Source organism: Bubalus kerabau, chromosome 19 (assembly GCF_029407905.1).
Source record: "Bubalus kerabau isolate K-KA32 ecotype Philippines breed swamp buffalo chromosome 19, PCC_UOA_SB_1v2, whole genome shotgun sequence".
NCBI lineage: Eukaryota > Metazoa > Chordata > Mammalia > Artiodactyla > Bovidae > Bubalus > Bubalus kerabau.
In genome coordinates, this window is record NC_073642.1 from 42,725,062 (window position 1) to 42,745,381 (window position 20,320).

Sequence of the window (20,320 nt, forward strand, 5' to 3'; positions counted from 1 at the left end):
CTTCAGGCAAGAACACTGGAGTGGGTTGCCATTTTCTTCTCCAATGCATGAAAGTGAAAAGCGAAAGTGAAGTCGCTCAGTCGTGCCCGACTCTTCGTGACCCTATGGACTGCAGCCTACCAGGCTCCTCCACACATGGGATTTTCCAGGCAAGAGTACTGGAGTGGGGTGCCATTGCCTTCTCCTGTAACTGGGTTAGCTTTTATCAAAATAGTCTCAAGGATAAGTTCATTAAATTTTGTTGTGTCATTTATTTCTACAAGTTAGTAGGTCATCAACTCAAGTGGAATTTTTTTTTGTTATTCAAGTTTTTATTACATTATTTGTTATTTAAATAATTTCATCTTTGTAGCAATTTTCTTCTTGCAACCAAAATAAAATGTTATATGATTTTATGAATAAGCCACTGGGCAGAGCAAAAACCATGGTTCAGACTTAATCCTAATTTGTGTTCTATTTTAGATCTATATTTTATGTAAAAGGTACCTCATATGGCAAAAAAATTAGTTTTAATAGTGTAATAAATTGACTCAGAATTACTCTCAGTGAATATGGATTGAACACTGAACACTGATTCATTATGGAGGGAATTAGTTGTGGAAAGAGAGTTCAGAGATGCATAAAGAATGGACTCATGTCAGGGAACTTACACTGAAGTTGAGAAGATAATTTTGTATAAAAATAATTACCTAGAATTCTTCAAACCTTGGAAGTTAGTTGAAGCAAAAATCCTAGTAGCTTGGTGATTTGCCTGACAAGTTTGTCCATGGGTCTGAGATAAGGTTAGCTGCATCTCCTGTGCCAGAGGTAGCATGGTTTCATGTCTGGGATTCTGAACAAAGTATAAGTACTATTCTATTTGCTGTTAGGGTTAAATCATGCAGTTGGAGAACCAGGAAATCAGGGAGAGGTGGCAGGACTTCGGTACGGGATAGAAGGAGCAACAGATGGATGGCCAGAGTCAGATGTCAGGACACGACATTAAGATCTACTCATTATGCCTCAAGTGGGCATAAGGGTCAACCAACTATTCAAGGACTGATTAAGAGCAGACAGGAAGGAAAGAGGCAATGTCTGACTTAGCCAACTTCCTTTAGAATTTGCTCTGTTACCGATGGAATTATTTTAAGCATTGTATGAATAGGTTTTCGAGATACAGTCAACTTTTAAATTATTCAATCTAGATTTTTCTCCCATTTTTCCTGCTTCGTGATTTGTCTTTTTGTTCTTAAGTCACACCTTTTTCTTGTCCTCAGGAGTGTAATTCTTCTTGGCCACTACTTTGGCTCCAGCAGATCATAACTCTAGCTCTTCTTTCTTGGCAGTGATGTTCCTCCCTGAATCCACAGGGATCCAGGGCCCACCCTGGCTGATGCTGTTTTCATCTGGCTCCCATTGACCTTGCTCACAAACCTAGGATAGCTGGGACACTCTGCCTTTGCTTTGGAAAAGCTCATCTTGACCCTGTGGTATTAGCATGGCCTGTGTAGTGCTCATGATGGAAACCACTGGAGGCTGACTGGTACACTGCCCCAGCCAGCTGAGAAGCTAAAAATTGAATGCATCCATGGGCCGTTTCTTTTTAACACTTACAACTCAGACATTTTGCACTTGTACTCCCAGCATCCTCTGCTTCGAGGCTTGATAGGTGCTGCTTTGGTCAGCTTCTTAATAGAAATATCTGTGGAAGGAAGTGGTCCATCTTCTTTACCCATTCATAGCACCATACTCTTCATAACTGATGTCCTGCTGTCTTCATAACCTTATCTGTCCAAATATAAGACACACTTTTATCTCCCAGTTATTCCTCAGTAAAGAAGGAATTACCTTTATTTGAGTTTTTGGGTTTCTTTCTGATTATCAGACATTATTTTGAATACAAAACACAAAATATTGTTTGGGGAAGACATATTAGCCTTAGTTCATCAGGCACTCTATATATCAGATCTAGTCCCTGAAATCTATTTCTCACTTCCACTGTATTAAGGGACTTGATTTAGGTCATATGTGAATGATCTAGTGGTTTTCCCTACTTTCTTCAATTTCAGTCTGAATTTGGCAACAAGGCGTTCATGATCTGAGCCACAGTCAGCTCCTGGTCTTGTTTTTGTTGACTGTATAGAGCTTCTCCATCTTTGGCTGCAAAGAATATAATCAATCTGATTTTGGTGTTGACCATCTGGTGATGTCCATGTGTAGAGTCTTCTCTTGTGTTGTTGGAACAGGGTGTTTGCTATAACCAGTGCATTTTCTTTGCCCTGCTTCATTCCATATTCCAAGGCCAAATTTGCCTGTTACTCCAGGTGTTTCTTGACTTCCTACTTTTGCATTCCAGTCCCCTATAATGATGGAGAAGGCAATGGCAACCCACTCCAGTACTCTTGCCTGGAAAATCCCATGGACGGAGGGGCCTGGTGGGCTGCAGTCCATGGGATTGCTAGGAGTCGGACATGACTGAGCGACTTCACTTTATTTTTTCACTTTCATGCATTGGAGAAGGAAATGGCAACCCACTCCAGTGTTCTTCCCTGGAGAAGCCCAGGGACGGGGGAGCCTGGTCGGCTGCCGTCTCTGGGGTCGCACAGAGTTGGACACGACTGAAGTGACTTAGCAGCAGCAGCATCCCCTATAATGAAAAGGACATCTTTTTTGGGTGTTACTTCTAAAAGGTCTTGTAGGTCTTCATAGAACCGTTCAACTTCAGCTTCTTCAGCGTTACTGGTTGGGGCATAGACTTGGATTACTGTGATATTGAATGGTTTGCCTTGGAAACGAACAGAGATGATTCTGTCGTTTTTGAGATTGCATCCAAGTACTGCATTTCAAACTCTTTTGTTGACCATAATGGCCACTCCATTTCCTCTGAGGGATTCCTGCCCCACAGTAGTAGATATAATGGTCATCTGAGAATGGGAAAGACTAGAGATCTCTTCAAGAAAATTAGAGATACCAAGGGAACATTTCATGCAAAGATGGGCTCGATAAAGGGCAGAAATGGTATGGACCTAACAGAAGCAGAAGATATTAAGAAGAGGTGACAAGAATACATAGAAGAACTGTACAAAAAAGCTCTTAATGACCCAGATAATCATGATGGTGTGATCACTCACCTAGAGCCAGATATCCTGGAATGTGAAGTCAAGTGGGCCTTAGAAAGCATCACTACGAACAAAGCTAGAGGAGGTGATGGAATTCCAGTTGAGCTATTACAAATCCTGAAAGATGACACTGTGAAAGTGCTGCACTCAAAATGCCAGCAAATTTGGAAAACTCAGCAGTGGCCACAGGACTGGAAAAGGTCAGTTTTCATTCCAATCCCAAAGAAAGGCAATGCCAAAGAATGCTCAAACTACCGCACAATTGCACTCATCTCACACGCTAGTAAACTAATGCTCAAAATTCTCCAAGCCAGGCTTCAGCAATACCTGAAACATGAACTTCCTGATGTTCAAGCTGGTTTTAGAAAAGGCAGAACATCCGCTGGATCATAGTAAAAGCAAGAGAGTTCCAGAAAAACATCTATTTCTGCTTTATTGACTATGCCAAAGCCTTTGACTGTGTGGATCACAATAAACTGTGGGAAATTCTGAAAGAGATGGGAATACCAGACCACCTGACCTGCCTCTTGAGGTATTTGTATGCAGGTCAGGAAGCAACTGTTAGAACTGGACATGGAACAACAGACTGATTCCAAATAGGAAAAGGAGTTAAGTCAAGGCTGTATATTGTCACCCTGCTTATTTAACTTCTATGCAGAGTACATCATGAGAAACTCTGGACTGGAAGAAGCACAAGCTGGAATCAAGATTGCCAGGAGAAATATCAATAACCTCACATATACAGATGACACCACCCTTATGGCAGAAAGTGAAGAGGAACTCAAAAGCCTCTTGATGAAAGTGAAAGTGGAGAGTGAAAAAGTTGGCTTAAAGCTCAACATTCAGAAAACTAAGATCATGGCATCCTGTTCCATCACTTCATGGGAAATAGATGGGGAAACAGTGGAAACAATGTCAGACTTTATTTTCCTGGGCTCCAAAATCACTGCAGATGGTGATTGCAACCATGAAATTAAAAGACGCTTACTCCTTGGAAGGAAAGTTATGACCAACCTAGATAGCATATTCAAAAGCAGAGACATTACTTTGCCAACAAAGGTTCGTCTAGTCCAGGCTATGGTTTTTCCTGTGGTCATGTATGGATGTGAGAGTTGGACTGTGAAGAAGGCTGAGTGCCGAAGAATTGATGCTTTTGAACTGTGGTGTTGGAGAAGACTCTTGAGAGTCCCTTGGAGTGCAAGGAGATCCAACCAGTCCATTCTGAAGGAGATCCGCCCTGGGATTTCTTTGGAAGGACTGATGCTAAAGCTGAAACTCCAGTACTTTGGCCATCTCATGCAAAGAGTTGACTCATTGGAAAAGACTCTGATGCTGGGAGGGATTGGGGGCAGGAGGAGAAGGGGACAACAGAGGATGAGATGGCTGGATGGCATCACTGACTCGATGGACGTGAGTCTGAGTGAACTCCGGGAGTTGGTGATGGACAGGGAGGCCTGGTGTGCTGCGATTCATGGGGTCACAAAGAGTCGGACACGACTGAGCAACTGAACTGAACTGAACCCCAGTTGGTGCTTGCTGAAATATTTTCCCTGAATAAGGTTGACAAAAAAGATAAATAGTAAGATGAAGACAAAAAATAAAAATAATTTAACAGAGATCTAGTAATTATTTCTGATGGCATAACCTTCAAGTGTTGGTTGTCTTAATAACAGAGAAAGAGCAATTTAAAAAAGCAATACCATAAGATGTGCTGTTTTAGCAAGTACAAATGCATATTTATAAGACAGATGAAAAAACAGCTGTTCTAATGTTATTTGAATGCTCAGTGACTGATTTGATTCCAAAAGTCCTGTATCTCAAACATTTTAGAGGAAATTAAAAGTTGCATATAACTGTGTAAAAGAGACATCTTGCACAGAGCTGTTGACAAACTGAGGTCTTAACTGTTGGTCTAATCTATACCACATCCCATCCTTCTCAGTTGCCCTGAACACTGGATTTTTTTTTTTTTAATTCTCCTATTATGCTGTTTATGTGCCCCTTCAGATACGATGCACCTATTTGACTTCCTAACTGCATTGCTGGGTTCTCTGCTGCAGCACTGCCTCTTTATCCATAGGGCATCTCTGAACCACCTTGGTAACTCCACTTCTAGACTGACTCAGTCTGTCCCACTGGGATCCTTTAAGTCTAGAGCCTGAGAGGGAGCTGAGAAGGTTTTACCAGAGGTGGAGTTACCTTGAAGGTAATGAAGCTTAAGTTCAGGATTCCACACAGTCTTGGGTTGTAGAATATTCTCAGTGGAGAGCGGAAGCTGGTTGCAGTCAGGGACAATTTCTGTGTAAGCATTTCTGGTGTTCAGGAGGTCTCAGAGAAAGCAACTCTAAGGTGCTAGCATGTTATGATGATTTCTTTTACATTCTAAATAAATATTTACTTTTGTACCTAGTTTGGCATTCCTGACTTTGCATTCTTATTCTTAGAGAAGACCACCGAAGTTGTATGTGCTCCATGACACACAAAGTCCGGGGCTTCTGCTGTACTGTGTGCTCAGTTACTAAGTCGTGTCTGACTCTTTGATACCCCATGGACTATAGCCCACCAGGCTCCTCTGTCCATGAGATTTTTCAGGCAAAAATACTGGAGTGGGTTGCCATTCCCTTCTCCAGGGGATCTTCCCGACCCAGGGATTAAATCTGCGTCTCCTGCATCGTCAGGCAGATTCTTTACCATTAAGTAACCTGGGAAGCCGGGATCTGCTGTGGGGTTTTACTAAATTAGATGCCTGGGTGTTTTGCTAGTACTTATTTCCCTGCATTTAGTAATGAATAATTTATGTGAGTAAATCCACACATGTAGAGAATCCCCAAATTATTCTAAAATTGATGCTTTGGTAGTTCTTTTACAAGAGAACTGGAACTTTCTGGCAGAGTATATTTTAATATATTAATATTGTACTCCTTGAGAGCTTCCCTGGTGGCTCAGTTGGTAAAGAATCTGTCTGCACTGCAGGAGACCCGTGTTCGATCCTGGAAAAGAAATGGCAACCCACTCCAGTATTCTTGTCTGGGAAATCCTGACAGAGTAGACTGGTGAGCCCCAGTCCATGGGGTTGCAAAGAGTTGGATATGACTGAGCAACTAACATTTCATTTCAATATTATAATAATTGTTAATTGGGGTCACAAAAAGTCAGACATGACTTAGTGACTGAACAACAATAATGTGTTAATTATGTTAATTTTATATTAATTATTATATATTCATCAATAGCAATATATTGATATATTAGTGAATGCCATAAAACTGGAAATCAGATACTGAGTTCAGTTCAAGTGTACAAGCCTTGGTGAAATGCCTACTATGTGTGATGAAGGTTCTGGGCCAGGTTTTTCATTTTTCCCATTGAGTTTGAATTCAGTTTAAGAGTCATTTGAAATTCATTGCCTTAACAGTGTAGTATTTTTAGTTCCTTGGAAATATAATAGGAATTCTTTTTAAAGATGTAAGAAATTGGAGCCAATGTGATAAATATGATTAAATGCCAAGGAACAACAATTATAAATTGTTGGCACTAGTCATTTGATGTCCTCTGAAACAAAGAGGCTTGTCAGTCTGCCAGTGCTAGGAGTTTCAGTGTAGAGGGTGTAAAATGAAAAGTATCCTTTATCTTTTTTGTAAATAGTTTCATATATGATGGCCATGGGTAACTTAGGGATAACTGTTTTCAAACCAAGAAACCCCATATTGAAAATGAACTACTTCATGTTCTTCATTTCATCATTCTTTTAAAATGTGTCATTTAATCAGTATCAAATACTTGTGATTGAGAAATATCATAGAATTCCTAAAAGACATGTCAGTGTATAATGTCAGATATTGATAAATGTTTTCAAGAAAAACACATTCAGAGAAGGAAAGAGACTGATGGTTGGAGGAGTGCTGTTTTAGAAAGGCTGTGCTGCCTTCCTAGCTATTCCTTGAACGTACCAAGCGTATCCCCATCTCAGGGCCTTTCCAGTTGCCATTGCTTCTGCCTAGAATGCTTTCTAAGAATTGCATGTTATTTTTCTCACTTCAGACTCTGACCACCCTGTCGAAGTTAGTCCCTTCCACCACATTCTATTCCTTTTCTCTCTTCTTCATGTGTTCCTCACTATCTGACCCTGGAAACTGAAGAGACTCAAAGAACTCCTTTGATAAATTCTTAGCTGTCTGAACTCTTACTGCCCGCTCTCTGAAACTCAGAAATTGAAGACTTTTAAAATGTCTCTTGCTGTTTGATCTGGATATATCCAAATCAGGAACCAAGTAATTCTGCATAGAAAGGGATGCATGTTTTCTTTGTAGTACTTTTTACTCTTTGTCTTTCTGTTTATCTACCTGTCTCCCTCACTAAAACTATAGTTGCTTGTTGGCTGGGACTTTGTTTTTTTCATTGCTGTCTATTCATCACCTGGAACAGTGCCTGGAAGCATTTCTCAGTAAATATATGTTGAAAAAATGTGTTAAAACATAAATGAATCCATCAGACCCAATATCATATTTTAAGAATATCTGATTTTATGGAAAAGGCTTACTTCACATTATTAAGTTTTAAGAAGCAGGATACACAGTATAATTTCCATTTCCTTTTAAAAACATTTTAAGTATTTGCATGTATGTATTTATTCATTCATTCCTTGAAAGAAAACTTCAGCGTCTCCTATGTGTCCATTCTATGTTAGATATTCTAAATCATTCATGAGAAGATAGATACTGAAACAATAGTAAACGAATGCCATCTTTCCTCTTGCACTGCTCTTCAGCTATGTTGATCTTTCAATTTCTCTCACTAACCTTTTTTGTACAGGTTATATCATTTTGTGTTGAATATCTCTCTCCCTCTGTACTGTAAATTCTGTGAGACTAAGGGACCATGATACTATTCAATTATTAATTACCTTGCTCAATGCCTGATATAGAGTAGATACTCAGTAAACATTTGTTGGTTGAATGAATGAACAAATGATTGGAAGAATTGTTCCTACATAATAGGAACAGCATATCTAATCTTTAATCAAATTTATGGGAAGTGATTTTCAAGCTGCAGCCTCAAGAATGAGGAGGAATGAGCAAGTAAAGCAGACCAGGTGGAAGTTCTAAAGCTTAAGCTCAGCCTTTATTCTAAAAGCAATAGAGGAGTTTTAAACAAACAAACAAAAAAACACTGCACTATCAAATCATTTTTGTCTGTGGTATTAAGAATAGACTGTATGGGCAATGCTAATACAGAGAAATTGGTTGGGAGATTTTGGTGATAAATGACTGTGGTTCATGTTGGGTTCTTGGCCTTGCAGAAGGAGAAGTGAATACATTTCAGAGATTTCTTAGAAAGTTTAATATAAATGGTGAGGGAAAGGGAACAAGTTAAGTATGATCCCAAGTCTTTGTATTAGGCAACTGAGAGGACCCTACAGCCTTTTGCTGAAACTGGGGATTCATAAGGAAGAACCATTTAAGGAGAAAAGAGCTTGAAGTACCCTTGGTGGTGGTGGTGGTTTAGTCGCTAAGTTGTGTCTGACTCTTGGGACCCCATGGACTCTTGCCTGCCATGCTCCTCTGTCCATGGGATTTCCCAGGCAAGAATACTGGATTGTGTTGCCATTTCCTTCTCCAGGGGACCTTCCTGAGCCAAGGATCGAACCCAGGTCTCCTGCATTGCAGACAGATTCTTTAAAAACCGACTGAACCACTAGGAAAGCCCCAAAGTATTCTTGATACCTATCTAATTGAGGCTGAGCATTTTTCTAGGTATAGATACTTAGAAAAGTGACTGAAAAGAAATAACCAAATGTTAATAGTTTGGAAATCTAGTTATATTTATAAAATTTTCTTATCAAGTTTCAGTTTTCATTATTAGTGTGTTATATGAAGAAAAAATAATAAACATTAAAAATTTTAGTAGGATCTGCTACAGGAAACACTACTAAAAACTTAAAGGACAAAAAGCTAAGACCTCCTTAGGTAAAATTAGGGCTGTTCTCAGTGAAAATAGGTTATTGGTCCTGAAGTCCATTGTGCAATGATATCATCATTATGGTATTGTGTGTGTTTTGTGGGATCATCTGAAAACTTAACCTTATTGGTCAGAGAAGGTCTGCTAGAAGCAAAGATGGTTTCTTATACATCCATATCAGCCCTCAGCATAGTCCCTGGCACTTAGTAATTTTATTTTAGATTTGTTATTATTTCATTATTTTAGAAAGTGAAAGCTATCTATTATTTTAGATTTGTTATTACTTCATTTTTTTTTTTACATCACTATTCACCGCATTTGTTTTTACAGTGATATTATCTGTGTCATCTTGGTTTTTAGGTAGATTGGGGTCAACTGGATTATCTGGTTGTTGACATGCCACCAGGAACTGGAGATGTGCAGTTATCAGTCTCACAGAATATTCCCATTTCAGGTAACTCTTACAGTTAAATGGAATTTGTGCTGTCCTTGATGTTTTGTTATTGTCATACAGTAAAACAAACTCTATGACAGGCAAACATTTTTGTGTCTTAAAAACATTATCATTTATAAATTTACCTTTAGAGATCAGATTCATGAACAAAAGTTGCAAAGAACTGCCAAACAAAAATATAAAGAAAGACACTTTGAAAAGGTAGTGATATTAGTCTGTGTTTTAGAAAAGAAGTAGTGCTTAAGTATTATTTAGTTAAAACCTGGCTTTTTGGTTCACAGTCGTTCAGCACTTACAGCATAGTGCCTGATATGTGGCAGGCACTCAGTAATATTTATTGAATGAATATTGAATAAGAATAAATACTGGGAAAATTTGGCTTTTTAATAAATACAACTTTGGGAAAATTTTATATCCTGCCAATTAGTTAATGTTAAAGTTGAGAGCAATAAACGTGTTCGTTTACATCAAATACAAAATATTTAACACTTCAATATGGTAGTGGATATCTTTTTATGCAATGGAATTTAAATATTAGCTTTTATATTGAACCTGTTTCTAAGGATTTTCCTGGATTCCAATGCAAAAATAGTTGTAAATCTCTCTGTAAATCTCTCTTATATACATATAGGACTTTGAGGAAAATAATGGAATTTTAAAATGTCTTTTCAAATCTGTTATTTGTTGGTAATAAATAACCAGGAGCTATCATGGACAGTCACCAAAAAGTTTAGAAATTAGGTATTTGATAATATATATACATTCCTCCTGTGGTCATGTATGGATGTGAGAGTTGGACTGTGAAGAAGGCTGAGCGCCAAAGAATTGATGCTTTTGAACTGGGGTGTTGGAGAAGACTCTTGAGAGTCCCTTGGACTGCAAAGAGATCCAGCCAGTCCATTCTGAAGGAGATCAGCCCTGGGATTTCTTTGGAAGGAATGATGCTGAAGCTGAAACTCCAGTAGTTTGACCACCTCATGCGAAGAGTTGACTCATTGGAAAAGACTCTGATGCTGGGAGGGATTGGGGGCAGGAGGAGAAGGGGACGACAGAGGATGAGATGGCTGGATGGCATCACTGACTCGATGGACGTGAGTCTGGGTGAACTCCGGGAGTTGGTAATGGAGAGGGAGGCCTGGCGTGCTGCAATTCATGGGGTCGCAAAGAGTCAGACACGACTGAGTGACTGATCTGATCTGATCTGATACATTCTTTGAAAATATCATTATGATATTACTAATAATTATGACTGCTTTTGATATTTTAATTAGATTTATAACCTTTCTAGAGCCTGAGGCTTTTACTTTGTTGGGGCAAATTATAATGCATGAGATGGGAGTAAATTGCAGTAAAACAGGAAAGTAATTTGTCCTTTCTGTAGTCAGAGTTCTAAATAGTCTGTATTTTTTTCTTTTTAAAGTAGTTTTGGGACTTTTATTTTTTAAATACCAAGAGTGATCGCTAAATGTTTATTGAATACGTTGTACTCCTTGAACTTTGAAATGCCTGTTGCAAGATTCCAAAACTCTTATTTATGTGGATAATATTGATAAAGTTGAGCTAAATTATTATTTATTCCCTGAGTTGTGAATTGGTACCGTGAAAAAGTTTAATTTACTTCACACAGATAAACGGGTGTCCCTAAGCAATTTTCCTTTGTTTATTCAGATAATAGCCCCTCTATCTGGATAGGATTTATGATTATATCACCCTGTTTAATTTGTGCTTATACTCTAAAACAAATAATGTGTAGATTGAGGTTAAGATTTACTTCTCCTTTGTGGATTTCTTTATAATATCCTAAAATTTAACTAGTATCTCTATTTCTTACCTTTGATGAAGAGTCTACCCTCTAATAGGTAATTAATGTTCAGTTCAGTTCAGTTCAGTCGCTCAGTCGTGTATGACTCTTTGCGACCCCATGAATCTCAGCACGCCAGGCCTCCCTGTCCATCACCAACTCCCGGAGTTCACTCAGACTCACGTCCATCGAGTCAGTGATGCCATCCAGCCATCTCATCCTCTGTCATCCCCTTCTCCTCCTGCCCCCAATCCCTCCCAGCATCAGAGTCTTTTCCAATGAGTCAACTCTTCGCATGAGGTGGTCAAACTACTGGAGTTTCAGCTTTAGCATCAGTCCTTCCAAAGAAATCCCAGGGCTGATCTCCTTCAGAATGGACTGGTTGGATCTCCTTGCAGTCCAAGGGACTCTCAAGAGTCTTCGCCAACACCCCAGTTCAAAAGCATCGATTCTTCGGCGCTCAGCCTTCTTCACAGTCCAACTCTCACATCCATACATGACCACTGGAAAAACCGTAGCCTGGACTAGATGGACCTTTGTTGGCAAAGTCACGTCTCTGCTTTTCAGTATGCTAGATGAGAATAAAAAGCAATGTTTTAGAGTTTTGGTCAAATGTGCATGGCGGTTCAGTAGCATTGTGTACATTCACGCTGTTGTGCAGCCATCACCACCCTCCATCTCCAGAGCTTTCTCATCTTCCCAAACTGCAACTCTTTACCCATTAAACAATAACTCTGAATTCCCTCCTACCCCTAGCCCCTGGTAAGCACCATTCAGAAACAGTATTTTTTAACAATAAGATGAGAGAATGATTCTAGAATGAGGAAAACATATTTATAAGATTGCATTAAACATAAACCTAACATTGATTTTATGATTTATTAATAAATTTTAATTATTTTTTAAAATGAAGAAACAGTGTTTCCTTCTTAATTTTGTTGTCATTCTTAAAATCTGCCTTTGGAAAAAACTCATCAACTCAGTTTGTGCTGTACTCCATAGTAGGTAGCTGCTGCTGCTGTTGCTACTGCTGCTGCTTCTTCAAGTTTTTGTTTTCATTTATCTTTTGTGCCTTTTTATTTTTTACTGAAGTATAGTTGAGGTTGCAAAGCAACAAATACTATCCATATGAAGGTAGGTGCTTAGCACTGTACAGGATCCATGGATGGTTAAATCAAGTCTTTCCCATAGACAAGTGTTCCTAACCTTTTTTTGATTCTTGGACCTTTTTTTGATAATTTGATGTATAAATGGAAATGTATTTGTACCTACAGAAACACAGTTTATATGTATAATTTCAGAAGGTTCACTGTCTTCAGTAAAAGTCCCATCTGAATCCTTGTACACTGTTGATGGGAATGTAAATTGGTACAGCCACTGGGGAAGAGGGTAGGGAGGTTTCTCAAAAAACTAAAAATAGAACTACCATATAACTCAGCAGTTCCACTCCTGGATACATGTCTGAGAGAAATGGAAACACTAATTCAAAAAAAGACAAACACACCCCAATGTTCATAGCAACATTAGTTTCAATTGCCAAGATATGGAAGCAACCTAAATGCCTATCAATAGATGAATGGGTAAAGAAGATGTGGTGAGTATGTGTATATATCTATGTATACATATGTGTGCACACATACACACAATGAAATACTACTCAGCTGTAAAAAAACAAAAACAAAAAAACAAAAAAAACAATGAAAACTTGCCATTTCCAACAACATGGATGGGCTTGGAGAGTATTGTGCTAAGTGAGAGAAGTCAGACAGAGAAAGACAAATACTGTACAATGTCAGTTTTATGTGGAATCCCAAAAATACAACAAACTAGTGTATATAACAAAAAAGAAACAGACTTACAGATATAGAGAACAAACTAGTAGTTACTAGTTGAGGGAGGGAAGTGGAGAGAGGCAGTATAGGGGTAGGGAATAAGATATACAAAATAATATGTATAATATAAGCCACAAGGATATTATATTTTATAATACCTATAAATGGAACATAACATTTAAAAATTGTGACTCACTATATTACACACCTGTATATATTATTGTATATCACTTATACTTGAAAACTAGAAGTCCCAGTCTTAGGAGATAGAGCAAAGGGAAGGGCAAGGAGAGGGAGTGGCGGGTAAGAAAAGAAACATGGATAGCTATAATATGGAGTACAAAAAAGTAATCTGAGAGATATAAACCCCATGGTATGGAGGAATGGCAACCCACTCCAGTACTACTCTTGCCTGCAGAATCCCATGGACAAAGGAGCCTGGTGGGCTACAATCCATGGGGTCGCAAAGCGTCAGACACAACTGAGCGAATAACACACACACACACACACACACACACACACACACACACACACACGGAGGATCAAAGGAAGAAGAGATTAAGATTATAGGTTTGAAGGGATTTGTAGAACACCTCATGGAGATGAGGTTTAAAGAATAAACAGAATGCATTGTGGAGCATTTTAAGATCACACCACACCTCGTTTGCCTTGTCTTTTCTCAGGAAAGAGATCTGAAAATGAAAATTCTAGTGTTCCATAATTCTGTTATGGAAAATTAACGTATATTTCACTTCCCGATTCTGATCCATTAAAAAAACAATCGGACCAGGTAGTAAAGATGCTTTCAAAAATACAGAAACTTAGCTATATCTGGACTATAACACTAGAATTTTTGTTTATCAGTATTTTCTAAATTTTCTTTAATAAATATGCATATTTTTATAATTTAAAAAAAGTAGATCAAAAGTACTCATTCTTTTTTCTTTTTTTTTTAGAATTGAAGTATAGATGGTTTACAATGTTGTATTAATTTCTGCTGTACAGCCGAGAGATTCACTTGTACACATACATATGTTCTTTTTCATCTTCTTTTCTGTTGTGGTTTACAACAGAGTATTGAATGTAGTTTCCTGTGCTGTACAGTAGGATCTTGTTGATCCTATATGTAGGATCTATGTACAAGATCCTACTGTTGATCTACATATAGTCGTTTGCATCTGCTAACCCCAAACTCCCTACTCCAACCCTGCCCCATCCCGCTTTCCCCTTGGCAACCACCGTCTATTCTCTATGTCTGTGAGTCTGTTTTTCTTTTGTAAATATGTTTGTTTGTGTTGTGTTTTAGACTCCACATATAGGTGATATCATATGGTATTTGTCTTTCTCTTTCTGATTTACTTTGCTTAGTATGATCATCTCTAGGTCCATTCATGTAGCTTCAAATGGCATTATTTCATTTTTTTATGGCTGAGTAATATTCATATATATAATATACACACACACACACACACACACACACACACACATGTTAGTTGCTTCAGTCACGTCTCATTGACTTTGACCTCATGGACTGTAGCCTCCCAGGCTTCTCTGACCATGGGATTTTCAAGGCAAGAATACTGGAGTGGATTGCCATTTCTTCCACCAGGGAATCTTTCAGACTCAGGGATTGACCCACTTCTTCTGTGTCTCCTACACTGGCAGGCAGATTCTCTACCACTGAGCCACCCAGGAACCCCTATATATATGTGTGTGTGTGTATGTGTGTGTGTAGGAGAAGGAAATGACAACCCACTCCAGTATTCTTGCTGGAAAAATATCATGGACAGAGGAGCCTGGCGCACATGACTAAAACCACTGAGTGTATATATCTGTGTGTGTGTACAGCCAGCACAGCAGGTAGGGATCGAAAGTGGTCGACACAGTTTGGGAAAAAGAAACTAGAGACAGAGTTAAAGGTTTAAAGATGGGACCGGTGGACTCAAGACCTCTTAGATCAAGAGCCCTGTTCCTCGGAGCCACATCACTTTTATTTAGTGTCTTGGCAAGCAGAAAGTATCTGTTGTGTTGCAATGAAGTCAGCCTCCTGCGTTCCCAGTCACGTCTCCCATTTTATTGATTACTTTAAACTGTCTTTGTTATTTTTTTGTACAAGGGGTATCACCTAGCTGGAGGTCATAGACCCGCATATGCCTTGGGAAAACATCTTAGTGTGTGCACAAGCAGTGTTGTGGACTTGCTCTGACCCAGCGTTCCAAGGTCCACACTATGTTTTTCCTTAGCTTAGCAGGGCATGACAACCCCAACTGATCAACCCAATGTACTTTTATTTGGGTTATGCTGTATTGCTGTATTTTGCTTTTATTCTTTTCCCATGGTGATTTTCTCATGGCTTAGCCAGAGCAACAGGCAGCTGACTATTAACCCCTGCATATATATAACTTATATATATATATATATATATATATCACATCTTCTTAATCCATTCATCTGTTGATGGACATTTAGTCTGTTTCCATGTCTTGACTATTGTAAATAGTGCTGTTGTGAACATAGCGCACGTATCTTTTTGAACTATAGTTTCTTCTGGATATAGGCCTGAGTAGGATTGGTGGATCATATGGCAACTTTATTTTTAGCTTTTTGAGAAACCTCCATACTGGTTTTAATAGTGGCTTCACCAACTCACATTCCCACCAACGGTGTAAGAGGGTGCCCTTTTTTCTCCACATCCTCTCCAGCATTTGTTATTGGTAGACTTTTCAATAATGGACATTCTGACTGGTGTGAGATGGTATCTCACTGTAATTTTGATTTGCATTTCTCTAATAATTAGCAGTTTGAGCATCTTTTCCATGCCCCTGTTGGCCATCTGTTTGTTTTCTTTGGAAAAATGTCTATTTAGGTCTTCTGCCCATTTTTAAATAGGGTTATTTGTTTTTTTGTTGTTGAGTTGTATAAGCTGTTTATATATTTTGACAGTTAAGCTCTTGTCAGTTGTATCAGTTGCAAATATTTTCTCCCAATCCATAGATTGTCTTTTCATTTTGTTTATGGTTTCCTTTTCTGAGAAAACACTCATTCTTTAAAGACAATATATTTCTGTGTAAACAGATACCATGATGATTGGCTGTTATTAACAAACTGCCACTTAATGACAGTTTTCCATGCATTAGTTTTTTATTTGAGGATCACAGGTGTTATATTATGTCTATTTTCTTAAATTTTTGAAGGGTTAAGTAACTTTCTCAAGACCACACAGTTACAATGAGTCATAGCAGAGGTTTGTATTAGTTCTGATTGAGTTTAAAGCTTATACTGTCAAGCTCTGCATCATGCTGCCCTAGTAGAAAACCCAGCAATATTTGACTGATGGATTTACCAAGTTTAGTTCTAGTCCATTCAACCCATTTAGGTTGTAAATATTCTAATCTAGGTTATCTCTAATAAAAATAAACTTGTCTGTGAATATGCCTAAACCCGTGCACCCCTATGTGGTGAGTATCCAACCAGTGGTCTAGATTGGTTTCTCCTGCATTCAAGGCTTTTGCTTGTTTGTTTGTTTCTGACTCCTGAAAGATTGCTTTGGGCCTCTTTATACATCCTAGGGAAGACCTGAAGGCAGTCTAGAAGCAGTCTCCTTTGGGCTTTAGGAAAGTAGTATTAGTCGCTCAGTCATGTCCAACTCTTTGCAAGCCCATGAACTGCAGCCTGCCAAGCTCCTCTGTTCATGGGATTTCCTAGGCAAGCATACTGGAGTGGGTAGCCATTTCCTTCTCTAGGGGATCTTCCTGACCCAGGGATGGAACCCAGGTCTCCCACGTTGCAGGCAGACTCTTTACTGTCTGAGTCACCAGGGAAGCCCTTGGAGACCTTCAAATCATTCTTGGGAAGACTAGTGTTGTCTTTGGGGCTGGTCGTACTGGTCTTGGGCCTTTGGCTGGTTTCCAGGCACACTGGCTCTCAGTATAGAATTGCAGCTGTTGGTGTTAATACAATGATGGTTTATTATGTCAATGTTAAAGTTAATAGCAGTGAGAAGACTAGTTTTCTATAGTGAACATGTCTTAATTTTATAATGAGAAAAACAGAGCAAGCAGGACATATCAGAAACATACCAGAAAGGATATGAGGGGATGTTGAGGGGACAAGTTCATTGCTGATTGTCTCTGTATATGTATATTTCTTACAGGCTTAGGTCCTGAAGTGTAGTTTTATTCAGGCCATGGTCATTTCACAGCTAACATTTCTAAGTAAATACTAAAATTGAGCCAGTTCCCAGGATTTAGAGGGAAGGGCACCAACCAAAGACTTACTGGCCTGGCTTGAATCGTGGCTTTCATCACTTCATATAATCTGGAACAGCCTGACAGAATCATGTCTGCCCTTCTAGACCTACCTGAATTATTTTTCTCTAATTATGAACCTCATTTTCCTTTTTTCTTATCATTGACTTTAGAACTCTTTTAGGATACTCTGTGTTCTGCTTTTTCTTATGTCCCATATCCCACAAACCACAGAAGCTTTTTCAACTCTCATTTGAGCCCCGCTATGATTCGACTTCCTTTTCTTTTCCCACTAAACTCCTTCGTATAACCTGGGATTGCTCCCCCTAAACCTTACATACCCACTGCCCTTCTTTCCTACCTTTACTTTCTCTAATATAAGACACAGTTGACCCTCACTTAGAATGTCTTCCTTTCCCATTCACTGGGTACCCTGGTCCTGCTTACTCTTTATTCTAATGGCTACTACTTGCCATTTTCCCCCAGTCTCCCAGTTAGGAACCCTTTATCCCTCTTTGGAATTCACATAGCATTTTATCTGAACAATTTCTATAGCACTTCTTATGTTCTCTGTTCAAAACTTAAATAACTTTGTTATCTTCTCTACCAGACTGTTACACCCTCGAGAGTAAAGCCTCTGCTTCATTCATCTTTGTGTTTCTCGCAGGGCTGAACTCAGTGCCTTCCTGTAATCACTCAGGAAATGTTGATCAGTGAATGAGTGTTTTATCTGTGTTGGTATTATCTTACCAACTAGGCAGTAAGCTGCTTGAATGCAATGATTTTTTCCCCATTTATTGTAGTATTTCTTAGAGTACCTTGGGCAATGGCTTATGCAATTAATATTGTTTGAATAAATGACAAAGTTAGTTGACTAGTTGTCACTGTTTATGTGCCCCCTTATCTAACTCATTCCTGTGATCTCTCCTAACCCAGCTGCTTTTACCTGGGAGCTCTTTTCTGTGTATCAGTTAAAGCATTACCTTTAAAAACATCAGTCAGTTCAGTTGCTCAGTTGTGTCCAACTCTTTGTGATCCCATGGACTGCAGCACACCAGGCTTCCCTGTCCATCACCAACTCCTAGAGCTTGTGCAAACTCATGTCCATCGAGTCGGTAATGCCATCCAACCATCTCATCCTCTGTTGTCCTCTTCTCCTGCTTCAATCTTTCCCAGCATCAGGGTCTTTTCCAATGAGTCAGTTCTTTGCATCAGGTGGCCAAAATATTGAAGTTTCAGCTTCAGAATCAGCCCTTCCAATGAATATTCAGGACTGATTTCCTTTAGGATGGACTGGTTTGATCTCTTGGCAGTCTAAGCGACTCCCAAGAATCTTCTCCAATACCACAGTTCAAAAGCAACATAGATTTTATTTAATTCTTCCTTTGAGGAAAAAACATTTTCATTTTAGGGATTTCTATATACTATTTTTTTTCTCGTGTTATGTGTAACATACCTGTGGTTAGTTGATACCTTTTGATACTAACTTTTCTTTGGCGTCTGGGATAATAGTATACATGTGGGCACTTGTTATTTGGTTACATGCAGGCTCTGTATTATGGGCTTCCCAAGTGGCTCAGGGGTAAAGAATCAGGTAAACCTGTAATCCAGGAGATGCAGGTTCGATTCCTGGGTCGGGAAGATCTCCCGGAGAAGGAAATAGCAACCCACTCCAGTATTCTTGCTTGGGAAATCCAACGGACAAGGGGTTGCAAAAGAGTGGAGCAGCTTAGTGACTAAACAGCAATAACAACAACAGGCTGTGTATTAAATTACTGATGAGAGTCACTAGTGCCGCTCCATTGGAAGGTAATAAGAAATTCTTTTATTTACTTGCAGGGACATTTGGCAAGGGACTAAATATGTGATTATCTTTATGTGTGGAATACCTGCCTACCCCATAGACTTAGAAGGAGCAAATGAGATAATGAACATAAAAGCTCTATATAAATGTATAGCCATTTTTAGAAACTACTTGAACACTTCAGAAGAGTTTTTTTCGGGGGGTGTGAAATGTTGTGAATTAGGAATCTTTTTATGAACTTTGCATTTCTCCAACCCATGTTGAGAATGAAATTGTGTTTTATGCTTGTAAAGAGACATTATTTTGCAAAATTTATGGAGACAGACCTGTACAAGTAAAAGATCTTCTTTCTGAGTGCTAATTAGCAAGTGTTTTTATGTGTTCCATTTTGTTCCATAGGATAGATGACAAGCTCATTATAAGAGGAAACTTTAAAGAAAAAAATCCTCCTCTTATTTGTTAAAAGTGTTGTGTAGCAAAAATAGTGATAAATGTGTTGACAGCAGCATTAGTAGCTAATGATTTAAATTTCAGCTTCCGTGGACTACTGAATTATTATATACTGCAAATATCTAGTAGCTGTAGTAATTTCTAGAGGGAAAGGGGACAGAATAGAGGGTGAGAAATAATCAATTATAGTCCTTGCATTTGCTCTTGTCTTGTTGAACCTGTCAAAAGGAGAAGCCAGAGTTATCAGTGATGATTTTGTTGTGTTATTTTGCTTATTTTTTTTTGTTGTTGCACAGTTTGCTGAGTTTTTGCTTGCTGTTTGTTTTGTTGTAAATTAGTTGGTGCCATATATTGAGTTGGGTATATTCCAGTGTTGACTTGTAGTGTTGTTTTTTTTTTTAATCCATAGTGATGTACTCTTGGGAATTATCTAACACTTAACTGCTCTTCCGTAATGGAAGAGGATTAATATTTCTTTGAGAAACATTATAAGTTCCTTGAAAGTCTGAAAATATAGGCACCATGTTACTATTTGAATTCTAATAGATGTTGCCTAAAATATTTTTCTTCCTTTGTTAGATGACTTTAACTCTTGGAATTAAGTGAAGAATTTATGCCTCTCGTGAAATCTGTGAAGCATATTTTTATTTTTTGAGAGACTAGAGAGTTTTAGTGA

The 20,320-nt window shown here is 38.6% G+C and overlaps 1 protein-coding gene across 2 annotated transcripts in view; it reads left to right on the top strand.

Annotated features, from left to right (window-relative positions):
- The window catches only part of NUBPL (NUBP iron-sulfur cluster assembly factor, mitochondrial), a 245,750-nt gene that overhangs the window by 166,599 nt on the left and 58,831 nt on the right, over positions 1 to 20,320 (top strand). For both annotated transcript variants that reach the window (XM_055556683.1, XM_055556682.1), the window contains exon 7: positions 9,417 to 9,510. In XM_055556683.1, coding sequence (XP_055412658.1) covers positions 9,417 to 9,510 — 94 coding nt within the window. The remainder of the gene's footprint in view (positions 1 to 9,416; positions 9,511 to 20,320) is intronic.